This window comes from Armigeres subalbatus, chromosome 1, assembly GCF_024139115.2.
Source record: "Armigeres subalbatus isolate Guangzhou_Male chromosome 1, GZ_Asu_2, whole genome shotgun sequence".
Classification (NCBI taxonomy): domain Eukaryota; kingdom Metazoa; phylum Arthropoda; class Insecta; order Diptera; family Culicidae; genus Armigeres; species Armigeres subalbatus.
Window position 1 is genome coordinate 301431215 of NC_085139.1, and position 13183 is coordinate 301444397.

The following is a 13183-nucleotide window of genomic DNA, read 5'->3' on the forward strand; positions in this document are numbered from 1 at the left end:
CATTCGACATTCGAAGAGTTTCATAAAAAAAAAGTTAACAGCGCACTAGCCGGAAAGTTTTAGAAAAGAAATCAAATTAAAAAGGTCCAGAATCGATGTTAAGTGATTCCGGGTCGGTCCGAAACCAGTCGTTAAGTGCGTCACTCGGTCAACCCCACGGAACAGTATTCATTCGCTAGCGAAGGGCGAAAATTGTGCAAAAAATATTCAGGCAAGTGCAATCGATCGGTGCGCGATGGAGCTCCATTTTTGTTTTGTTGATACACTGCTTCGGTTGTGTCGGCTGGGCGCTCCATAACCTAAGATTCCGGCAACGGATTTGTACCACTGCCGCTTCCAAATGGAATGGAGACTGATTTGCGATCCTTTTTTCATTTTAGGGAATTTAAGTTTAGCGGCGAATTATAGCGTCGTGTTTGATTGTTCACTGACGAAAAGTAGTTGAGCAACATTTCGGAAGGATGTCGCATACCATTCTGCTGGTGCAGCCGGGTCGTAATCCGGAGACGAGGACCTACAGTGACTACGAGAGCGTCAACGAGTGTATGGAAGGGGTTTGCAAAATCTACGAGGAACATTTGAAACGGCGCAATCCGAACACACCGACGATCACGTACGACATCAGCCAGTTGTTCGATTTTGTCGATCAGGTGAGTCCGGGAGGGGGAGCAATATCTTTGTGTTAGTCTGCGACTTGTACAGTTCGAGGTTTTCTTTCGGAATTACTGGATATGCTAGTATCTAGGCGAGCAGTTTGTTTTCTTAGATATTTAGGATTCAAAGCATGAGGAAATGTAGACAAAGTGTAATCAAAATTGTGTTCAGCTCTGACACATTTGCGATATCGCTTTGAACAGACATATTCAACGACATATTTATATCATATTCAACGACAATAACGGTCCGGAAAATTTAGAATATGATATGGGGCTGGCGCTGTAGAATCGAAACGCCAGAAGTCCAGATTGAAAAAAAATAGTTAAAATACTAAGGACTCGTGCCTCAGGCGAGTGTGATGTGATCTGGAGGTCACGACAGCACTGCGAAGAAGACAACGATGGCGTATGGTGACGAACCTGGGAGCACACGCGGATGACATACGTTTTTCTGCTCTGGATCTAGGAAGAGATTAGCCGACTGAATAACAGCAAAGTTTCCAAGGTTGACGAACATCAGAGCTACTGGGATTGACACGAGTGCTATAATTTTCGTAAGATTCCATCAACTATTTAGTGCCCTTGAAGTTTTTAAAATGCGTACCATCTATGATGCACAAATCACTTTGTCCTAAACAGTCTACATAAAAATGATAATCGATTGTGAAGTTAAGAAATCGTTACAAATGAATGCAAATTGAAAATGTAGTACATATCAACAATATTTAACTTACTCAAAATAAATTGAGTTCTGTCTTCGATTCGAAGCCAGAACAAATTACATTCAATTGTATCACAAGTAAAAGCTTATAATTATTTTATTTCTTCAATTCTCCTTCATTTCAGTTAGCGGATCTGAGTTGCCTCGTATATCAAAAGTCTACCAATACGTACGCCCCGTACAACAAGGAATGGATCAAGGAGAAGATATACGTCCTGTTACGGCAAGCGGCAGGTACCACGGACTAGAGCCAGGGACCGAAGGTGAGCTGTCCCCATCTCCCGCCACAAATCTACAAAAGCCCGTGCCTCCCCGGCCGACTCATATTCTCCTAAGTTCTCCTTTCATATTCATTTCTTCTTACAAAAGCGCTATCTATTACGTCATGTGTCCATGAAAGAATAAAACGATATTTTACGACAAATAGAATTGGTTGATTCTCACCCCTCTCTCGATTACTAAATCGGTACCTAATTCGAAATCGGCAATTCTTTACCGAGACTCTGGAGTAACGCGGATAACGCAATGCCACGACGGAATTTTAGATTATGTTGTTCAAATTTGACCTTGGTGAGGGACAAATACGCGATACATGGACCTGCTGTTCTGTTTTCACACACGAAAACAGTTCAACGTAGGCGAGGAATGATGAGAAGATGAAATTATGTGTATTTAATTTACTATTTTATTTTAAAATATATTTGCTAACTGATGAATAAGCAGAACAAAGCGTGTTTAGGTGAGCATAATTATAATGATGAATAAAATGAAATAACAATGGAAAAGATAAACTTTGTCGTAAAATAATGAATTCCGAAAGCATTGACCTTTGATTGACACTCAACAAGATAATTACTACACGTGACAAGGTACAAGTACTCAGCCCTTTGCGCGACCCGTAAAAAGAGGCAAACATTGGCTAATCAACGTAATTATTCCTCGATGGAAAGTGTTGGCGAGCGATAGACGAATCCTTGATTCAGTAAATTTTATTCCGGCAGAATGGACGTAAAATTACAAAATTCCTATGAATATGTGAAATCGAATTAGGCACATATATATATAGTCAACTTAATATCGCGACCTACTTTTGGTGATTCGTTATCGCCTCAAAGCGTTGAGCTTCGGCTCTGATTAACCCCTTCTTGGTGGAGTTTTGTACCTGAATTTAATTAGGCAATACACTAATGAAGGCTCTAGTTTTAAGATAGATTTCTTTGCATGATCTCACCTTAGGTATTAAATTAGTAATAATAATATTTTTATGCGATAGTTCACAAATTCTAGGATAATAAACTTTAGCTGTATGCAATAAAAATTGAGCACAATGTAGGGCAAAAAATTCATGTTAAACTACGTTAGATGTTTGAGTTTCTCAATAATACCTATTTGCCTTATTCGCACAGTATTTTACGGATTAGATTATACGGATTCTACGCACAATTGTGTATAACTTATAGGATTTAGAAATACGTTTTAGATATGCCACTTGTTGTGTTCAGCTCAAGCATCTACTCTTTTGTCTGTTCTCAACATCTATTTGGTGATTGACATTCACTCAATCGACGATCCTTCTGTAGGTGCAAGGGTGCGGTCGCACTCATTTATCAGCGTTGGCAGTAACGCAGAAGTTGGAGCTAAGTGGACATCTTGACGTTGCGGAATTAACAGAAAGAAAAAACGCATTTCACGCGTCTATGAGTAACTGTACGGTGGAGCCATAATGATTCAACGAATCTGACGAAAAGGGAGAGTTCTGAAAGTGCAGGTTCCGAAAGAACGAGAGGGTAAAGTAAAAAAAAACAGATTATACCTCCCAGCGGTGATGGAGCCTTTCTCGTGTGTTATACAAATAGTGTAGTATATGTAGTACAGTCCGATCTGGCCAATTTTCAGTAGGGGCCGTCCAGAAACCACGTGGTCATATATGGAGAGATGGAGGGGGTTTTGGGAAATGACCACGATAAGCCACACGGGAATAGGGGGGGGGGGGGATGTTGCTCTCGAACCACGTGGTTTTTTCACACGAAAAACTTTTGGTGAATAACAATAGCGGTGTAAAAATTACAATTCATTAAAATTTAATGATTTAATCATTAAGGCTCAAATTACCGTCATTCAGTCATTGACGAGAAAGACAGCCACGTGCTCGTACCACCCCCCAGTAATAAAACCACCCACCGAGGGGAAAAGCAGTCTCCAGTTGGATGGGGGAAGGGTTTTTGTGTCTAAACTACATCATCCAATAGCGAAGACATAATCATATCCGGTGGATGCTTCATTTGGTTGTATTTCGCTTTAGTTTTCAAAAAAAACTGAATTTTTCAACATTTTTTCCCAAGAGGGGAAATCGACGATTTACTCTCATGCTTTCTTATAATAAGCAGCGGAAGCCGGGAAGTGGACGTCCGTGCTTTGCACGTATGTCAAGCGTGATCAAATCGGCCCCTAGAAAGATCGCAACCTGATGCGTTCCATCAGAAAACTTGCCAAGAGACCGCATCGTGCTTTCGTGCTGTGCGGTTCTTTCTCTCTTTGCGGAAGGAAGTTTTTAATACTACCCGAAGCTATTTTAATTTCAACGGTGCTTCTTAGCGCTATTTGTACCCACTGATCCCGTTACGATCTTTGCAAGGACCCGTGCCTTCGTTTTACGTTGGACCCGTTTGCGGAAGTAAAATTCCGACAAGCGGCGGTAATCCTACCGGGACACGGTTCTGGGAAAAACCGCTTAGAAGGTCACGTCTCCACGCTCAGCAATCAGCATCAGTAAAAACAAGAGGAAGAGTCTCTGAATTCTCCACTTCCTTCAAAGAAACAAGGTTTCAAGACCGTCCTGCCCAAGCGCGGAAAAAATAGAAGGAAGCTGGAGAATTCAGATATTCCTTCTAACTCTAATATCGGAAATAATTCTTCTCCAATCGAACTGAGCAATCAGTTCGATTTGATTAATGATGAAATTGAGCAAATCGATTATACCTCTAGCCCAGGTGATTCGATTCATGCGAAGAAACAACGGGTTCCGCCAATTGTGGTATCTGTTGCCGAGTGTTCTGGCTTTCGGAATGAAATCTTGAGTAACCTTCAGGGGATCCAGGTTTCATTTCAGATTGCTAGGAAGGGTGACTGTCGCGTTTTGCCGGGATCCTTTGACGATCGCAAACGTCTTCTTCAGTATTTAACTGAGAAGCGCCATAAATTCTTCACATACGACGACAAAACTGAGCGATTGTTCAAAGTCGTCTTGAAAGGAGAAATTGAAATTTCTCAATTACTTGGATTTTCACCAGTCCAAGTAATTAAGATGAAAAAGAAATTTCACTCTGGTACTTCCCAGAGGGGCATTTCTCAAAAATTTTATTTAGTTCATTTTAACAAAAGTGAACTAAATAATATGAAAAGTTTGGAAAAGGCCTGTATTATGTCCCATGTCCGTGTTACATGGGAACATTTCCGCAGGCCTGGGGGCAATTTCCAAAACCCCACCCAGTGCCGTAAGTGCCAAAAGTGGGGTCATGGAACCAAACATTGTCACATGGATGCTAAATGTATGATTTGTGGTGGAACCTCTCACGCCAAGGACGCCTGTCCTGTGAGAGAAGATTCCAATAAATTTAAATGTGCAAATTGTGGGGGCAATCATAAATCCAATTTCTGGGAATGCCTTTCACGCTAAAAAGTTTTGAATTCCCGTGCAAAATTGATGACGGGAAATTCCAATCGGATCCCAGATTCGACGGGGTAGAAATTTTTCAAACGCTCAAATTTCGAAACCAGTTACCGGTCGAGCAATTCATACCCACCACAATTCACAAACAAATTTTGCCGCTCGTCAACGGGTAGCAAGCACTTCAGTAAATTCCAATTTTTCGAATGTACCTACGTATGCAAACATCGCTGCTGGTAGGCTTCCGATTTTGATTTTTTAACTGAACAATTGCATCACATGATTGATGCAATGTTCAAAGCAAATACCATACCAGAAGCTGTTCAGGTTGGTATAAAGTACACACAAAAAATTGTTATCGGACTCCGTTTTAATGGATCTAAATAATTGTGTGAAAGTTCTAAATTGGAATGCCCGCTCTCTAAAGGGTAAGGAAGATGAATTGTTCAACTTCCTAACAGTTCATAATGTGCATATTGCCATTATAACAGAGACTTATTTAAAGCCCGGACTCTCCATTAAAAGAGATCCAAATTATTTGATCTACAGAAATGATCGTCTTGACAGCGCCTGTGGTGGGGTCGCCATTGTCATTGATAGACGTATCAAACATAAATTATTTTCTTCGTTTGAAACCAAACTTTTTGAAACCTTGGGAGTTTCTGTTGAAACTAATTTTGATCAATTTTCCTTCATTGCAGCCTATTTGCCTTTTCAATGCGATGGGCAGAAAAAGAATTTGTTGAAAGCTGATCTTCAAACTCTGACTCGCAACAAATCAAAATTCTCCGTAATTGGTGAATGCCAAACACCGTTCATGGAATAATGCTCAAAGCAATTCCAACGGCAACATTTTATTTGAAGATTGTTCTGCGGGATATTATACTATTCAATATCCCAATGGCCCAACTTGTTTTTCATCCACTCGAAATCCTTCGACAATTGATTTGGTTTTAACGGATTCAAGTCAGCTGTGTGGCCAATTGGTAACTCATGCTGACTTTGACTCTGATCACCTTCCTGTGACATTTGAAATCTCACAAGAAGCCATTTATAATCCAATCAGCTCTACTTTCAATTATCATAGGGCTGATTGTATAAAACGTATATAGATAGGAATTTTGATGTTGATATTCCTCTCGATACCAAAAATTGATAATGCTATCGTATCTTTAACAAATTTAATTGTCAAAGCCAGAGCCATTGCAATTATTAAATGTGAAATTAAACTCAACTCCATTATTATTGACGACGATCTTCAGCTACTGATCGGTCTTAAAAATGTGAGGCGACGGCAATACCAAAGAAATCGCGATCCCGCGTTGAAAGTTATTTGGCGTGATTTGCAAAATGAAATTAAAAATGTTTCGCTATTCTGAGAAATACCAACTTTGAGAATAATGTCTCGAAGTTGGATCCCAGTTCGAAACCCTTTTGGAAATTAACGAAAATTCTTAAAAAACCTCAAAAGCCAATTCCAGCGCTTAAAGAAGGAAATAAAATTTTATTAACAAATGGCGAAAAGGCTCAAAAACTTTCTCAGCAGTTCGAGAGTGCCCATAATTTTAGTCTAGGTCTCACTAGTCCAATTGAGGATCAGGTTACACGGAGCTTTGAAGACATTCTCAATCAAGAGAATGTTTTTGACCCTTCGTTGGGAACTAATTTGGATGAAGTGAGATCTATTACTAGAAAATTTAAAAATATGAAAGCCCCGGGTGATGATGGTATTTTCTACATACTTATCAAAAAACTTCCTGAGAGTTCTTTATCCTTTTTGGTTAATTTATTTAACAAATGTTTTCAATTGGCATACTTCCCAGATAAATGGAAAAACGCCAAAGTTGTTCCAATTTTGAAGCCGGACAAAAATCCAGTTGAGGCTTCTAGTTATCGCCCAATCAGTTTGCTTTCTTCAATAAGCAAACTGTTTGAAAAGATTATTTCAAATAGAATGATGGTCCATATTAATGACAATTCTATTTTTGCTGATGAGCAATTTGGTTTTCGCCATGGGCATTCAACCACTCATCAGTTATTAAGAGTTACGAATTTAATTCGGCTCAACAAATCTGAAGGATTTTCGACTGGAGTTGCTCTTCTTGATATAGAGAAAGCATTTGACAGTGTTTGGCATGAAGGTTTGATTGTAAAATTGATGAATTTTAATTTTCCTCTGTACATTATTAAACTGATCCAAAATTATTTATCAGATCGCTCACTGCAGGTAAACTATCAGAATTCCAAATCTGATAGATTTCCTGTAAGGGCTGGTGTCCCCCAAGGCAGCATACTGGGGCCCATATTGTATAACATTTTTACTTCTGACTTACCTGATTTACCACCAGGGTGTCAAAAATCTTTGTTTGCAGATGACACGGGCCTCTCAGCCAAAGGGCGAAGCCTTCGTGTCATTTGTAGTAGATTGCAAAAAAGTTTGGATATTTTCTCCACTTACTTGCAAAAATGGAAAATTTCCCCGAATGATTCCAAAACTCAGCTTATAATTTTCCCACATAAGCCGAGAGCTTCTTATTTGAAACCTTCTAGCAGACATATTGTCACTATGAATGGGGTTCCAATTAATTGGTCTAGCGAAGCTAAATATTTAGGACTTCTGCTAGATCCTTTTAAAAATCACATTGAAGGCCTTCAAGCCAAATGTAACAAATATATTATGTGTCTATATCCACTTATAAACAGAAAATCAAAACTTTGTCTTAAGAACAAACTTTTGATTTACAAACAAATTTTTAGACCAGCCATGTTGTATGCTGTGCCAATATGGACTAGTTGCTGCAATACCAGAAAGAAGGCACTTCAGAGGATTCAAAATAAAATTTTGAAAATGATTCTGAAGTTGCCTCCGTGGTATAGTACCAATGAACTTCATAGAATTTCTAATCTTGAGACATTGCAACAAATGTCCAATAAAATAATTTCTAATACTAGACAAAAATCGTTGCAATCTTCTATTGCAACGATTAACTCCTTGTACCCTTAGTATAAAATAGGTTAAGTTTAGTTTAAGTTGAAAACATTGTAATTCCTACATGGTTCAATTCAACCAGAGGAAAAATTCTAACTGCCAGAGGCAATTGAAATGTATTAATAATAACTAAAAATATAACATAGCAAATAAGGATGATAGTGTTAAGAATGGAATGGTAGTCCGAAGCACCTTCTTTCCCCGAAAAAATATCCACAAGGCCACATGGAGATCACCTAACCAAGAAACGGAAAACCAAATCGACCACGTTCTAATCGACGGTAAATTCTTCTCCGACATCACAAACGTCCGCACTTACCGCAGTGCGAATATTGAATCCGACCACTACCTCGTTGCAGTATGCCTGCGCTCAAAACTCTCGACGGTGTACAACACACGTCGAAGTCGGACGCCGCGGATCAACATTGGGCGGCTACAAGACGGTAGACTAGCTCAAGAATACGCGCAGCAGCTGGAAGTGGCACTACCAACGGAAGAGCAGCTAGGCGCAGCGTCTCTTGAAGATGGCTGGAGAGATATTCGATCCGCCATTGGTAGCACCGCAACCGCTGCACTTGGCACGGTGCCCCCGGATCAGAGAAACGACTGGTATGACGGCGAATGTGAGCAGTTAGTGGAAGAGAAGAATGCAGCATGGGCGAGATTGCTGCAACACCGCACGAGGGCGAACGAGGCACGATATAAACAGGCGCGGAACAGACAAAACTCGATTTTCCGGAGGAAAAAGCGCCAGCAGGAAGATCGAGACCGTGAAGAAACGGAGCAACTGTACCGCGCTAATAACACACGAAAGTTCTATGAGAAGTTAAACCGTTCACGTAAGGGCCACGTGTCACAGCCTGATATGTATAAGGACATAAACGGGAACCTTCTTACGAACGAGATTGAGGTGATCCAAAGGTGGCGACAGACTTACTTATGGATCATGTACACCTCCGGTGGTGCAAAGGGCCGACTTGAAAGATCTCCATCCTGAGCGTTACCCGGCTATCGCGCTTTAACCTGTTGCCAGGTTAGATTTCGGTCGACTTCTTTTATTTCTTTATTGAGGCTTCGCCGCCATGAGCCTCTGGGTCTGCCTCTGCTGCGATGTCCCGCTGGGTTCCAGTCTAATGCTTGTTTACAGATTTCGTTTCCGCCCCTACGTGGCCGACCCAGCCCCACTTCCGATCCCGAATTTCTGTTGCTATCGGCCTCTGGTGACAACGACGATGGAGCTCGTTGTTTGAGATCCAGTTGTGAGGCCACCAGGCCCGAATTATATACCGCAGGCATCTGTTAATGAACACCTGCAGCCGTTGAGTGTTCTCCACTGATACACACCATGTTTCACTAGCGTATAACAGCACAGATTTCACGTTAGAGTTGAAAATTCGTATTTTTGTGCGTTCACTTATCTGCCTGTTTTTCCAGATATTTCTTAAACTCGCAAAGGCAGCCCTTGCTTTCTTGATCCGTGCGCCTATGTCGATCTTGGTACCGCCGTCTGACGCCATTTGGCTACCAAGATATTGGAAGCTTTCAACATTCTCCACTGGTTGCCCGGCTACTGTGAAACTGGAAAGAGTTACCGTGTTTACATCCAACGATTTGGTTTTGTTGACGTTGATGACTAAACCTGCCGAAGAGGAGCGCTCGGCAAGGTCGTTGAGCTTACTCTGCATATCAGAGCGCCGTTGCGCGAGGAGTGCAACATCATCCGCCGATTCGAAGTCATTTAGGTGCTCCATGGTTATAGGCTGCCATAACAGCCCGCGGTTTGGTTCACGGTCAATCGCATCTAGCAGAATCTCGTCGATTACGATGAGGAACAGTAACGGTGATAGAATACATCCTTGCCTCACACCAGCTACGACCCGGATAGGGTCGGACAAGACCCCATTGTGCAGCACTCTACACGAGAAGGCCTCGTACGCACCCTCTCACTCTAGCTGATGTCAGAAGGACAACAGTGCCCAGGCTGCACTACCAGCTAAGTACGCAACCCTTAGCTGGCGGTCAATTGTCATCGGAAGACCCGTGGAAGCGTGATTATTGGAACTTGTGAGGACCAGAGCTATGTTAGGCGCCCCTTCCCGGATGTCAACTCACCATTTCGCAGCCCTTTGACCAGAAAATGTTCAGGCTAAATTTGAGCACAGGTGGTCTTAGAAAAAGCTCTAGCAATAATAGGAAAGAATCAGATTTAGCCATATCCAGAATTAATTATCCAGAACCTCTGTTTAATAAGGCAATGGTCCAATAAAGTTGATGTGTACATCGCTACAAATATAATCACGGACTCTTGCCAAATTTCACTCAAAAATTATTGAATCCCAGAAAAAGCAAACATTGTTGAATGTATTCCTTTATTAGCAATACATATGTAAGGTACAGTGGGGCAAGTGGGTAAAGAAAATCGTATAGTTAATGTTCATCAAGTCATAACAGTTGAATATAATATTGAAATTGATCATATTTATGTTATAACAAATCATCTATCCAATCTTTATATGTCTGCGAACAAGATTTTTGAAAAATACTTTTAGAATACAAAATATTTAGAAATCCAAAAAGTCTGTTTGAATTTTTCACTTGCCCCACTTGTGGGGTAAGTGAAAAAATAATTTCCAAAGAGGATTTTTCGATATAAGAAAACATTTTCTGTTCATATATTTCATGCAAACGATAATTCTACTGAATAGAGCATAATTGTGTTCTGTTGTAATGCTTTTTCGATACTTCAAGAAAGTCAAAGGGCACTGAAACCCCTCCATTCAATGATTTTTATTTTTTTCATTTTCTTTACTTGATCTTTTTGAAATTTTCATCTCCATTTGTGTCTAACATTCCTTTTGTTTCAGGTTTAAAGTAAGATAATGAACCTTGGCGATAGTGTTGTTTTGTGTATGCAGAGAAATTATCTTTGAAATATTAATCAAACCAGGATTCATCATTAACAATTCACTTATGATTTCAGTAGAAGAGTCTACATTAGCAAATGATTAAGTCTTCTAAATCTCGACTAAATAAATCATAGTTGTTGATATATTTGCAATTGTAGTGCTTCTTGTATTTAAGCTCTGTAAATACCATTTTTTCACGAATTATTTAATATTTATTTAACATGGATTATTTTATACACTGACACGCTTTGCACTTTCGTTTCCTGTTTTAGTATTACCACGTGGCACTCTAATTACCGAAAGCCTTCAAATGAGTTTAAATTGGTATCATTCGTAATACGCTTAATAGAAATTATTTGTGAAGGGGTGCTTGATGGCCTTGTGTCACTGCTTCTGCCTCATAAGCAGGAGATTAAGGGTTTGATCCCTGGCCCTTTCCAATTTCCTATTAGATAATTTCGTTAATAATATAACTCAATCTCTTTGCAAATCAAATTCTCATTGCTAGCAAGTATGATTCTAAATATAGAATTGTTATAAAAAAGCTGCCTGTTAGGGTAAGACACCCAGAAATCGCCCTCCCCCCAGTTTTCGCCCACCTATTTTAAAACTTTCATTTCTCGAAAACTAGTTGTTGGAAACAGTTAAAGCTCAGGTTTTTTCATAATTGATTGATGCTTGTATGGAAAAACTTTAACTGTATCTGTTTTCAACAACTAGTTTACGAGAAATGAAGATTTTAAAATAGGTGGGCGAAAACTGGGGGGAGGGCGATTTCTGGGTGTCTTACCCTACTTAGTAGCAGTAAATAAAAATGTAAAAATAGATTGGTATTAATTTGTACCCGCATACGAATGCTATATACGGTCGCTATGCTCGTGCAGGCCTCATACAAGTAAGAATTTGTGAGGTTGATGTGCGGGTAGCGATGGTGTGGTAGACGTGTGCGTGGTATTAGAATCCAATAGCATTCAAATTCTAATTGTAAAAAATGAATCTCATTAGAATTGACTTTAATACTTTCTCTTTACTCTAGTACTTCCAATTCTCATTCATATATTCCTATCCCATAGATCGCATCACTTACCAAAGTGAATCCAGATAATATATCCCTTCATACTAACACAACATCCTATCCTAAGACTATCGTGGAGATGCAGAGGTATACTCGGTCTCTAGTAGCAACGAGAGATGAACTAATAATCCTTCCTTCCCTTGATGACCGTAAGGACGTGGCCGGCGCCGTAATTGACTTAGTAAAATGCATTGAATTTCCGAAATTTTGCATATTGAGAATGATAGCTAAACCCAAGCTCCATTCAATTGGTCCCCTGTGCAATTTCGCAAGTTCTAATCAATCACGGAGTAGCAACTACGAATTGTACTCATGCTCATGCTCATGCTTAATAGAAATTAATTGTGTTTAAAAAAATAAAGAAATGCATTCAATGTCGGCAAATTTTCACGTGCCCCAAACAGGCAAAGTCATAAAATATTTTTTTCAAAATTTTTGATGTCCATATCAAAATTGTTGTAGATGGGATTCAAATCTACAGAGAAAACCAACTTATCGATGCACTAATTATGAATGTGCCATGAAAACCAACATAAAAATATTCGTATTTATTGACAGGCAAAACAACTTGTGCAAAAGATAAACTAAACATGGCAGCTTAATAAACCTTCCCTCTCGCATGTTGAAATGGTTCATTATTTCATGTTTCACTTATTCAACACAATGATTTGAATGGCCTTGTATGATTGTGAAATGAAATTCTGTGCTTCATTAGTGAAATATTTGCGTTTTTTTTTTCACTTACCCCACTGTACCTTATGTGGATTTTTTTTAAATGCGGACTATTAATTTGTCAAACTTGCGGTTTATTATTTTGTTAAATATTTTGACTGAGCTTAGGTGGACACAGATTCAAAATACATTTTTTGTGTCTTGAGATACAGATTCAATAAAAATACAGATTTAAATATGGTAACCCTGGGCATGGGGAGGAAGAGGGCACAAGAGGGTCAGACTGAACGTTACAGTTCGTGCCAATATTTATGCCAAGAATAATAACGTTTATGGGTATAGGAAAGTTTCTTTTTGTCTATTTCCGTTTTTTTGTAGGTTGGGGCGGCCATATAAACATGGGCGTATGACAGATTAATCAATCCTCAGTTCACTGTACCAGATCGAGAGAGCTAAAGTTACACATAATGTCATCTTGTAAAAAAGTCGTTACTAAC

General features: G+C 39.6%; 1 protein-coding gene across 1 annotated transcript; it reads left to right on the forward strand.

Annotated features, from left to right (window-relative positions):
- On the forward strand, positions 1 to 1806 carry LOC134216535 (enhancer of rudimentary homolog). Its single transcript, XM_062695404.1, has 3 exons — positions 1 to 211; positions 381 to 650; positions 1503 to 1806. The coding sequence occupies exons 2-3, from the start codon at positions 462 to 464 to the stop codon at positions 1623 to 1625; spliced, it is 312 nt and encodes a 103-aa protein (XP_062551388.1). The 5' UTR covers positions 1 to 211; positions 381 to 461; the 3' UTR covers positions 1626 to 1806.
- Positions 1807 to 13183: the final 11377 nt, after the last annotated feature.